Source organism: Strongylocentrotus purpuratus, unplaced genomic scaffold, assembly GCF_000002235.5.
Source record: "Strongylocentrotus purpuratus isolate Spur 01 unplaced genomic scaffold, Spur_5.0 spur5_scaffold_12, whole genome shotgun sequence".
NCBI classification, from domain to species: domain Eukaryota; kingdom Metazoa; phylum Echinodermata; class Echinoidea; order Camarodonta; family Strongylocentrotidae; genus Strongylocentrotus; species Strongylocentrotus purpuratus.
In genome coordinates, this window is record NW_022145597.1 from 20,177,370 (window position 1) to 20,189,807 (window position 12,438).

The 12,438-nt window shown below is 40.7% G+C and overlaps 1 protein-coding gene across 1 annotated transcript; it reads left to right on the forward strand.

Moving 5' to 3' along the window:
• The first annotated feature begins 2,412 nt into the window (after positions 1–2,412).
• On the forward strand, positions 2,413–11,083 carry LOC587597 (kelch-like protein 24). The gene is made up of 7 exons (XM_787315.4): positions 2,413–2,843; positions 5,230–5,820; positions 6,190–7,427; positions 7,767–8,051; positions 8,462–8,738; positions 9,327–9,548; positions 10,711–11,083. The coding sequence occupies exons 2-7, from the start codon at positions 5,409–5,411 to the stop codon at positions 10,935–10,937; spliced, it is 2,661 nt and encodes an 886-aa protein (XP_792408.1). The 5' UTR covers positions 2,413–2,843; positions 5,230–5,408; the 3' UTR covers positions 10,938–11,083.
• Positions 11,084–12,438: the final 1,355 nt, after the last annotated feature.

The following is a 12,438-nucleotide window of genomic DNA, read 5'->3' on the forward strand; positions in this document are numbered from 1 at the left end:
TATGCATGGTGTTATCAGTTTTCAAATTATGGATTTATTATTAGATTATTACTCCCCCACTTACAGATTATTTATTAATTTTTCCTTTTTTTAATTAAAAAAAAAAAAATGAATATCAATTTTAGGTAACCGTATACTGCAAGCCTTGCTTCTGAGCGGTTCCCTCCATTTCCAGAGTTTTTTCCTTTAAATAAACATACTTAATTCATATCAACTGTATAGTTTCTTTTGTAATTCTACTAATTATTTGCAAAATGCATTATATTAGTGTATATTGATTTCTCGATTTATTTTATTTTTGTCACACTAATTGATTGTTCCGTTAGAAATGAAAATAAACCTGAAACTGAAGCTGAATTGATAACAGGAAGACGAGGAGGCCTCAGACAAAGCTTAGACTGTAAAGATAAGGTCCCTCCAAAACATAAAAACAATTTATAACAATATATTTTATTAATAAAATAAAAACAAAACGTACTATCAACAAAAGTATACTATACATACCAACAACATGAACAATGATAAACGAATAGGTCGAATACTGTTGAACTAAAAATAACCTGTTACATGGTTAGGCTATAACAACACAATAATACTAGTAATAATGCTAAATAATAGTATTAATAATACTTAATAGTAATAATAATAATAATAATAATAACAATAATGATAATAATGACATAATGATACTAATAATGACGATAACAACAACAACAGCAACGACAATAATAGTGATCAATAATAATAATGAGTAAGGCTTGAGTCTAGAGAGTTCCTAAACCAAGCGGGAAAACACCCGAATTATGATCATAGATTAAAAAACCCAACTGCCGTTAATAAATATCTTGTAACTTTAAGATTCGAAGATCACCAACAAAATTGTATATCAGCACGAAAGGTAGCATTACAAATTAAAAGTATCTCTCCCTGTAAACCAAGAATAATTTTATCTAACTACGTTTTGAGACATTTACCTCAAGCAAGCAAAGAAGAACTGAAGTTGAAGACAAAATCAGTAAATTTTGTCTCTCACAATATCGCAAGAGTGAAATGGAATACAGAATAATCCTAAAGAAATTTTGAATGCATCATCTTATTTTCCATATATACTTCGTAGGCCAACCTACAATTTCGATAAAGATTCATTTTATGTAAAACTTGAAGCAACAACAACTGATATCATAATAATGATGATGATAATGATGACAAATAATATCAATAAATGGTAATAATGATAATAATGATACTACTACTACTAATAATCATAATCATCATCATCATAATTATAATGATGATAATAATAATAATAACAATCCTATTATTATTATAGTATCCATAATGATAATAATAATAGTAATATCATATTAACAACATTAATGAAACAGATGATAATAATAATCTTGGATGTATATAACACCTTTTCCACGGGATACAAGGACAAATTGAGAAGAAACGTAGGAACGTTATTCCATATTAGGCGTTAGGTGACAACGGATGCCAGGTTTTCGGTCCGTCTACTTCTCTCTCTCTCTCTCTCTGTCTCTCTCTCTCTTTCTCTTTCTCTCCCCCTTTCCCCTCTTTCTACCCACCCCCCCCCCACTCTCTCTCTCCCCCTCTCTACTCTTTCTCGCCTTCTATCTCCCTTCTCGCTATCTCTCTATCTCTCTCTCTCACTGCTCATTTCCCACACTTCTCTGTGAGCTCTAAATTACCACCGTCTTTCTGTCTCTGCTTCCAACATTATTATCCCATCCTTGTATCTCTTTCACTTCTCTGTGTATTTCACTCTCTCTCTTTCTATATTTTGTCTCTCCCTCCCTCCCTCCACCCCTCTCTCTCTCTATCTCTTTCTCTCTTCCCCTCTCCCTCTCCATCTCCCCCATCTGCTATGAGCCTGGAAAATGGCTTTAACCATAGTATCATCTTTATTATGTAGAGTAACTGCCCTTCTGGTGTTCAGCTCAAGCAGGATATCCCTGCATGAAGTACGCTGTCTGCTCTCGTCGATGTTATGGCTCCCCAGATTCTTTGCATTAAATTATGACGATGATCTCACTGGATGCCAATCCGTTGCCAATTGAATGCGTTGCATTAGTGATTAAATTCATTTGTGTAAGATATTGCACCCTTTCCATCATTCAAATGTACAACTGATAAAGTAAAATACTCGAGAAAAGAGCTCAAGTACATCTCCAAATGTTTACATCTTTGAAGCTGGGAACCAGTAAAAATCTACTCTAATAATTATTAATCAATCTTAACAATCATCAATTGGCAACTGTCACGAGTCACAACAAGATCATTCCAACGCGTTTCATCTGGTGGGATGCCGTCCCCCATCTCCCTCTCACTCTCTCTTTCTCTCTCCCTCTCCCTCTCCCACTCTCTCTCTCTCTCTCTCTCTCCCTCTCCCTCTCTCTCTCTCTCTCTCTCTCTCTCTCTTTATGAGATGGATGACCCCCTGTTCTAGGGTTATTCTCCGTTACATCGGCAGCGCTTTTACATCGCAAGTAAATAATCAACATGTTAAGGCGTACATGTTTGAGTGAGTTCCAATTGCCAATGACATGACTATTATTGTTTCGCGGTGTCTCGATCTAACTACGACAGCGGTTTAGGAATGGCGTGTGGGTAATGCATCGCTCGGATAAGGACCGATGGAATGTCTTCCTCAGCTTGCAATCCGCGAGTTTAAGCACATCATTCGTACAGGGAGCCATGTTATAGTGTTGACTTTTTATGCTATTTCCGCGATTTAGGAAGAGGATATTTTCATTTCATTTGTGGTAATGGCACTGACGACAAGGATGCTTTGAGACCTTGAAGTTTTCAAGTTCGTCAAGGTAACCTTGTGAACTTTTCGTTAGCGTGAAGATGTATTGTATTGTGTCGTGTTGCATTGTGTGTTGTATATATAAAGTACATTGAATTTGATTATAAATATTTAATTGTCCTCATGCTAGCTCTAACTAAATACCTATTCTAACTAACTTTCAATTTCTAAATCAATTTTTAAAAAATTGAAAATGGAAAACTTTTATTTTTATTTGATCATTAAACATTGAAATCCCTGTAAATGTATCTTTAAAGGAGTGACAAATCATAAAACAAATCGATGTTGTAACTGTCTGTGTAAGTTCACGTACACAAGTAAATTGTCATAACAGCTGCTAGCTGAGCAAGATATTACAGTGACTTGCACTAAATCAAATTCGAAAGTTCATAGAACTTTTCAAACCAACAACAAACCATTGCCTCTGTTTGCTCAGTAATGTTCTTTTTTTAGAAAATTAAAAATGAATAAAAACGGTGTCTTGTTGGTATTAGCGAACTATCACGAAAGTCAATAGATTCTATTTACATTTCGTCTTTTCTCTTTTCGATATTATCTACCCCTCACGTATGTACTTGTGACCCGATTATTTGCTCCCGCTTCACCTGCTACGTGCTTGATGCTGTTAGTGTTAGGTACAGGCAAGTCAGTAGGTGAAGTATTTAGTCAAATGTTTAGTTAAGAATTTGGTTTAGTGTAGTAATTATTTGAGCGTGAAGCAGTTGAAGTCGATGCATGTATCATAGATGCATGTGGCGGAAATTCGGGGAGACGCCCCCTCCCCCCCCCCCCCCGCCTCCCAACGATTTGGACAGGGAGACATAATTATCCAATGTCTGCCACGATTTCTGGTCTTTTATTTTTCTAAAAACGACACCCCCCCCCCCCTCTCTCTCTCTCTCACCCTCTCTCTCTCTCTCTTTCTATCTATTTTTTAAAATACAAATTATGGAGTACAATAGGTGTCTCCTCCACTATTTCTGCCAATGGTCATAGAACCTTGTTAATGTTTACCATCACTTTGCTCTTACTTACGCATGAATATCATCTAATGTACAATCATCACGTGCTTGCATTCCATTCATTCTTCTCACATAGCGCCTTGACGGGCCTACGTGCGATAGTTAAGACGTTCAAAATGAACTAGATCATTATAACGCTTGGCACCAGACGAAGATTTCTATGTAATCATGGACCCTTAGGCTCCGTTTTTTTTACTAAAGCAGGGGCGGATCCAGGAATTTCTTCCCGGGGGGCACACGGGGGGGGGGGGGAGAGAGGACATATATATTTTGTGTGCCCCCTGTGTCCCCCCTGGATCCGTCCCTGTAAAGACTTGCGATTGATCCGAATCAATCGCAAGTCCTCTAACCACTCGCAAGTTTGCAGTCCCCTGTCTTTTATGTATCAATCGCAAATAAGTTGCGACTAATCGCAACTGTTTATGAGACGTGGCCCTTGAATAATCGAGTAGATATCGTATAGGATACGTCATGAACATGATTGTGACGTAGGTGAGACGGAGGGTATGTTCACACTTATAAGTCTAATTGGACATGGAGAACGTGCCTTTTCATCCGTTGTTGTTCCCCGGCCCCCCACTCAGTGTTATTTAGGGTACGCATATGCGTGTTCCAACCGACCCCCCCCCCCCCTTTTTCAGCAAAAGTCCGGTGTGTAAAGTCAATACGGCTCGACCTTTTTCTTTTGTATACGAGCTTTTTTCAGCACCCCCCCCCCCCCTTTCCAGCAAAAGTCCGGTGTGTAAAGTCAATACGGGTCGACCTTTTTCTTTTGTTACGAAAAGGACATTTTGGCAACACATATGGGGTCCGTCCGTTCTCGGAGTGGGGGGGGGGGCCGGGTGTTGTTCCTAGTCATGATTGTGGAACTAGCTCCTTTACTTCGTTATAATATTGGCAATTAGAACAATTTAACTGCTGCTTTGGCTCACTAATACTTCTTCAGCCCATGTGTGATTGTTGAGTTTATTGGTGGACCCTGCGCCTTTAATACCATTAACAGAAACATGGCGCCATATCAATGCTATGAGTCATCAATGTGACTCTTTAAACAACATACGAAGTAAGATGGTACCTATTTGTATTATGCCTTAAAACGTTTGGGGTTAGGGATGGGGATGGTAATTTTTTAACATTATTTTAAAAGCAAATTTGGTTTATGACGTATACAAAAACTGGTAGACAGGGACGGGGTAGTCCATTGCAAGTTGCTTCGATAGTTATGGTCATCCAACATGTCCAAGGCAAGGAACACTTGCTCATACAAATGATTATGGATTCTGTTTGTTCCTGGTCTTATGATGTTCTTTATTTTGTCAACCTTTTCTACAACCCTATATACCTTCCTCTGTTTATTTCTCTTTGGTTTATCAGGACTATTCTATCATGGAATTGATGTACCAGCACGAAGTTTTCTTCCAGCGATAATCTGTATCAAAGAGAAAGCTGTTTCAGAGAGAAATAAAAACTGATCAAAGAGAAAGACCAACCGCTTGGTGAATTGGAAAGTCAATTATTGTGGGTGATATTTGTATTCGAGAGATCCATCAATCATGGCTGAGGCAAAACTTGAACCAGAAACACCGACCTGTCCTCCGATCAGTGACTTTGAGATGGACATGATGCGGATGGAACAGATGGCATTACTCCTAGAAGAGGAAGGAGAGGCTTCGCTTAACCTCTTCTCTCAAACCTCCAACGAGAGCTTGGACTTCTCCAACCCTCGCCAGCCTTACTGGAACGAGCCCAGGTATGACCGAAGCGAGGTCCCCAGTATACTGGTTTCGGGGATCACCAGCGACGACAAATCCGAAATCAGCGGAGAAGTATCGTTAGCGATGAGTAAAGTTCAGATGAATGAAGCCGCTGAAGGCCACTCAGGACCCTTTGCAGAAACCACCCCTGCCGGAGGTGCCATACCGAAGTCAGGATTTCGTCGGAGTGTTTCTGTGGAGAGTTCAGGAGGTAGGTAAGCCTTTGGGCTTATTCACATTGAGAAAAATGCAAGGAAGTTGAAGGTGACCAAAGAAAACCCGTTCGTAGTTTTATTCAAAAGACATGTTTGTATTTCATTTCCATAATACAATGTAATACAGTCTTGAAGAATCTTTCCTGGTGTGAATCAAAAGAAAAACATCAGAGCTTTAATGATGTGCTTTAAGTCTAAATGTCAAATACATTTTTATTGATATTTGTCAGGATATAACCTAATATAATCCATCGTGATTGCCAAGTCATTGTGCATAAAGATGTAATATTCTAACAAACTATTATGCGTGTCTTCAAGATAACCATTCATCGAAATTCTGAGTGTATTTCTTTATTTTCTTTCAGGTAATTGGGACAACTCTGATGCTAGCCTTACGAGTGTTTCCTCAAGGCGGTGTCTTACCAACCATCCACACCATGCATTAGAACTCATGTCCATTCTCAATGACATGCGCATCGCCGGTGACATGATCGACCTCAAGGTTCTCTCGGGCGACCAGAAGTATCTCTGTCACCGAGCCATCATTGCGGCAGGGAGTCCTCTAATCATGAACCTTCTGGAATCGCAGCACATTAAGCTCAGGAAGAGGAGCAACAAACTTGTCGTGGATCATATCCGAGCGGACTACGTGAAGCAGATCATAGATTTTGTGTATACATCCAAAATGGGCATAGGTTTCCAGAATGCGCAGGAGATGCTTTCACTGAGTTTTGGACATTCCGCATTCTTGAACAAATCGATTGAGCTGGCCTGCAGTGATTATCTTGTCGGACAGTTCTGTCTTGACGCGGGAAGCGAGGCGTCTTCTTTGAGTGCTGTACCGTCATCGATTCTCTCTTCAGGAGAAGATGATGTGTCATCCAGTGGGACAGAGTGTAGCTTCCAGGAACATAACTATCCCTTAGAGGTTCTCCATGTTTTGAACGAACATCGCAAAAGCAAAAGGTTTACGGATCTTATTTTGTCCGTTGAGGAAGTGGCTTTTCCCTCTCACCGATCGGTCATGGTTGCAGTTAGTCCTTACTTTCGAGCGATGTTCACGTCAGGTATGAGAGAAATCCGCGAGGAGGAGGTCGAGTTAAAGGGTATCCGCAGTGATATCTTCGGCATCCTCCTGGACTTTATCTACACCTGTCGTCTTGCCATCAACGAAGACAACGCACAGGAGATGCTGGAGATGGCCAGCTTCCTGCAGATTGTCCCTGCAGTCAACGCCTGCAGTCAGTTCTTCAGAGACCAACTCGATGTCCAAAACTGTGTTGGAATCATCAACTTTGCCAAACTCTACAGTTGCGATCAACTCTTCGACCATGCCTTTCTGTTCATTCTCACATACTTCAAGGATATCATGCTCACCGACGATTTCCTACTCCTGACCGTCGACCAGCTCGCGTCTTTCATTCTTGACGACCGTCTGTCTGTGAAGAATGAGGAGCTCGTCTTCGAAGCCGTCATGCAGTGGCTCAAACACGATGTCGAAGGGAGAATGAAATCGATGCCAAAGGTTCTTCGGCATGTCCGATTACCGTTGATTGAACCAGAGTACGTCGAGCAATACGTCAAACACGACCCGATTTTACAGGTAGGCTAACTCATAATGAAATGTATCCAAGGAATATGTAGAGCACCACTATTTAGTTGTCTAATCTAAGGCGCCGATGAGACTGGAAAAATGACTGTATCTGCCGTCCATGATTCACCTGGGAAAGACTGGGGTAGTGGGTTGCTGTAAGCAATGTGGAATGTGTATTTCTTAATTTAGCTAGATAGTGTATCCCTTTCCCGAGCCTAAATGTAGAATAGTATGAATAATATGAAAAATCTGCTAGGAGCCACAAGGTCGTTGGCGACCTCCTGTTTGCCTCCCAACAATCGATTATTTGAAGCCTAACAATTATTCATTGACTATGAATCCTCGCAGGAGGATGCATCCTGCCAGGCCATCATTGGCGAGAGTCAGCTACTCCGGGAGAGGGGCGCTAGCTGTCATCACATCGATGATCCTAGACTCAAGCTACGGTACTCGATGACCACCGAAGTCCTGGTCACCGTCGGCGGTTTCGACGACCGACAGAGGTGGGTGCGGGACGTCTGGTGCTATAACCCCAAGGATTCGTCCTGGCACGCCCTAGCGCCCTTTCCGGGAAAGAACAGGAGGTTTGCTGCCGTGGCTTTTGACAACGATATCTACATCATAGCAGGGCAGGTATTGATCCATTCGTATCAAGGCGTCAATATAGATAGTGGTGTTTCGCAGGTCCAATTGCATAGGGGACACCAGTCATACACGTGGATAAAACATGAAATAATGAGGCAACCGATCAGGGGAAGTATTATGGGTGGGTCCTTTCTCAGTTTCTTTTTCTCTCCCTAATTTCTTTCCCCTTTATTCGCCTTTCGAGTTGGGGGCGTCCTCCTATTTCTACACCAATATGTAGAGTTCAGGTTTGAGTATGAACATCAGTATGGTCAGTAGTATTTTAAACAGAATGTTGTTATTTGAAATATTTGGATGTTTTTTTTCTTAGATAATAATCTATTAACATGAGCACAATAAGATAAGGCTGATTATATAATCGATCCTTGCTTCTCCATTCTTTCTTCGAACTATTACAGGCAGATCACGGTGATCGTATGTCTGAAACCCTACCTGATGTCTGGCGATACGACTCCATCACAAACCGCTGGTCCCAGGTGGCGAGCCTGAACACGCCCCGTTTCTCGCACGGCGCCGCTGTCGTTGACGGTTACATTTACGTAGTCGGAGGCAAGATGGGCTGGGCGAGACGATTTAACGATGTCGAAAGGTATGACCCAGCGAAGAATACTTGGACTATCGTCACTAGGATTAAAGGAAGCTACCTGGAGAAGCCTGTTCTATCATCTCATGAAGGTAATGGAGTAGGCGGTCAATCTTTTATCATGACTTGTGTTTGAAAAGTTTCGATTTGAATTCATCAAAATGCCGCCAAAAATCCACTCCACCATGTTCTCTCTCCTTATCACCCTATCCCGCTCTAGCCACACCCCTTCATTCTCCCGCCCTCTTCCCCCTCCCTCTCTCTCTCTCTCTCTTTTGTTGTATCTGTCGAGCTCCAAAGGATAACTTTGCTGAACGTTAAAAGGCAAAATCAGTCATTTTAAAACGTAAAGAACCATATAGATATATTTCAATTGTTAAAACAAGTAAACTTGTTTAAGTACCGGCTCTAATGAAAATGAACATAATAAGATGGTTAGAGTAATTGGTCTTCATAGTGGTTGACTCTTTACTTGATCTGAGTATTTAAGAACGACTCATGTGACATTAATAATGAAAGGCCGTCCTTCGACTTGAGTTGTTATACCTATAGATACACGATGTAACAATTGAAAATTCAAGTATAGATAGGGAATGAAGTTGGCTGGCAAGAACTATATTCCCCAAGTATGATTCTATAAATGTCGCTTACAGATTCCTTTTCTTTTCTTTCAATCACAGGAAAGCTCTACGTAAATGGGTACTTTTTCCGCGACCCGGATATCATGCACTGCTATGACCCGGAAGATGATAATTGGATACAGATGTTCAGTTTCCCGCGTGTTCAAGGAGACGGCATCGAGAACGCGGTCGTGGTCAATGACTACGTCTATTATCTGGTCTTCAGGGGATATGATAACTATGTGGTGGTCGTCAACCCGCTTACAGGGGAAAAAATGCGAGGTGATTGAAAAGTAGTTAAGGCTTAGGCGGATCAAGATTATATATTTGTTTAAATTAAATTAAACTGAATTTCTCGCAGGATCCCTAGATCCCTAGAAACTTTGATTTGGAATAGATCATTCGATGAGGGCCCATTATATATACATACAATGACACTAACACGGTCATCTGATGATGAAAATGACAGAGGACGCATTAATTATGAGACAATCCAGAATTAAAACATCATTCTAATTTCGTTGTTGTGCCTTTGTTTTAGAGACAAGCTATAACGTGGACGTTTCTGCGCGCAGGGTGTTGTTTAATTTCAAAGAAATGTAAATTCCGGACTTTACTTGGTGGCAGCACTGCGGAGGAGTGGGAAACCTCCCAACCCCATCGAATTCCATGAACAATTTTAAAAGGCTGAAATGAACTTGAGAGCGAGAGGAAAATAAAGACACTATGTAATAATCCGAATGATCTGAAAGTATGATTATCAAAATCTCCCTACATCCATTTTAGGGTACGTTTATGCTCAACTTTTTTTGGCCAGAATGAGGCATTTGTTAAGCGTTTAGTTCAAAACACGGTTGCATCCTTTCTCATTTTTGTAGAATCACCGAAAAACGGCGATCATAATCGCCGATCATAAACTCACAAAAGGGTGCGTTTTGGATCGGCGATTCTGGGGAAGCATAAACGCACAATCATTTGTAAACGCGTTTAAATGGGGTCAACGTAGCATGCGCAGTGTAGCTTTGTGAATCCAGTTGCAGAGCCAGAATCATGCCTGGAAGAGCCAGAGAAGTGAGCATAAACAGTACACCGTGGAACTGTGATTACGATGAGCGTTTCAAATCGCTCATTCTGTCTTCAAAGTTGAGCACAAACGTACCCTTAATCGTGCTCCCAAACGTTATTCGTCCAACGTTATATAGGTCAACGTTTTCCTGAGAAGAGAAGGGGGGGGGGGGGGTATTTTCGGGGGAAATGGTCCTAGAACCTTCGAAGATCGTAATAGCGTTATCTAAAGATTGTTACCTTTACGAGAAAAATTAATTCTGAACACCATTTTAGTTGGAATCAAATCAATTAAACACTTCATTTATACCATTAACCTATATCTTCTAACCTATGCTTTTCTCTTTTGTTTCCTTTTCTTGTTCTTTGTGCCTCCCAGAAAGTAGGATGATCGACGGGAAGTACCTGTACTCGTACGGCGCGACTGTAGTTGGTGATAAGATCTATATCGCAGGAGGTAGTAAACTGGATGCAAGTGTGAACGTGCCCTATCTGTTCTGCTATGATCCAGCTCTTGATGAATGGAGTACTGTGGGTAGCATCCCAACACCGCTCTGCGAACACGGGTGTGTTACCATTGAGAGGTACATGCCGCTCAAGCACTAGGCATAGGCCAGACGGTGCTAATTGGGCCGTCGGCGTCGTCGCTTTCGACAGTATTCTACTGTGCCTCTCTTCAAAAACTGTTTGGCAGGGGTTTTCAGACATACCTATGCAAAAGTCATTTGCCTAAATGTATTGTTCATATTGAATGCAGCATACTAGTTGTGAGTGACTATCTGTGCGATTGAAATGTATATATATATGGAAAAACTTTTATCTACAATGTCTAAGTTATAATATATCGATTGCCTTCTAGCTGGGATAGTATAATGACGAGCTAAATCTACAAACAATGAAAAAAGGAATTCAGCATCTTGGGATATTGTGTTTACCATAAGTATCAGCTTACATTGTGTTCCCTGTTCTCCTGTACAGAATTAAATTGAATATATTAGTTCATCTGTCATACAACACAAACTATTTTTCCATCGGTTGGACAGTAACAAATTTAAGAATTACACTTAACGAAGAAGTGTACAATGCCAAATATATATCATGTGATCACAAACAGAAAAAATACTAGAGAGGTTTAAGCAAGTTACGAAACCAATGTGTGTCAAAACAATTAATACAGGAAAAGGAAATTCATCTCATTATCTCATGTTAACGACATCCTAAACTGTGTGAATAATTTATATTTGATTCAGATTACACCCCCGCCTCCCCAACACTATTGTCTTACATTGGGTACACAAAATTGAAATCAAGATGTCCAATAAAAGTGTAAGTTTAAGGCGGTGGTGTAGCTAGATGGGGTGTGACACCCCACCTCCTGAGAAAATTACCTGTCTGCTCAATTGAATTTAAAGGCCTTTTAGGCAAGTCCGAAATAATAAACTTTTTGTTTGCTATTTGTTGGAAGAACTTGTAACCTCCGTTGGCAAATTTGAAAAGGAGAATAGGTTTTTATCTTCGTCAGAAATAATCTACAAAACTTGGAACAGAACGAGGACTTGGAAAATGTTGGACCAGTTTGTTGACACCCCCTTCCCCTATTCAAAATGGTCTAATGACGCCCTTGATAGTCATCAGGGAGTTTTCGCACGACGACGCAAGTGCTGACACCCCGTACTAGCTCGACTCCCGACGTTAATACGGCTGAATAGGAGTCGTAGGTTTGGCTGCTACACTGTACGCGGAAATTTTCACTCTGAGTGCGACCCCCCCCCCCCCCCCCCCCCGCGAAGATTGGCGTTGTAGAAGGCCGCGTCGCCGGTTGCGAAAACTCCCTCCTGCCAAAGAGTGATAATACTTAAATTTGTATTCAGCAATATGCTCTTTATGCTCGTAGGGGATTTTATTTTCCTAACAAATCCTAAGGTCAGGAGAAGAACTATTTTAACAGTCGAATATTATAAAGGCGTTGCTATGAAGGCATGGGGAACATGTGCCACAATTGATTGTACGATTTAAACGTTTCTTTCAGGTTGCCAATTTCTGTCTGATTGAAAATATGAACTTCAAAGTTCATTTTTTTTTTTCATTTTTAGTCGGATTTTGCTTA

Bases quoted from the DNA above. Each gene is read 5' to 3' on its own strand.
- LOC587597 (XM_787315.4), top strand. From the start codon at position 5,409: ATGGCTGAGGCAAAACTTGAACCAGAAACACCGACCTGTCCTCCGATC. The intron at 8,739-9,326 runs GTAATGGAGTAG...TTTCAATCACAG, and splicing joins TGTTCTATCATCTCATGAAG to GAAAGCTCTACGTAAATGGG. The intron at 9,549-10,710 runs GTGATTGAAAAG...TGTGCCTCCCAG, and splicing joins TACAGGGGAAAAAATGCGAG to AAAGTAGGATGATCGACGGG.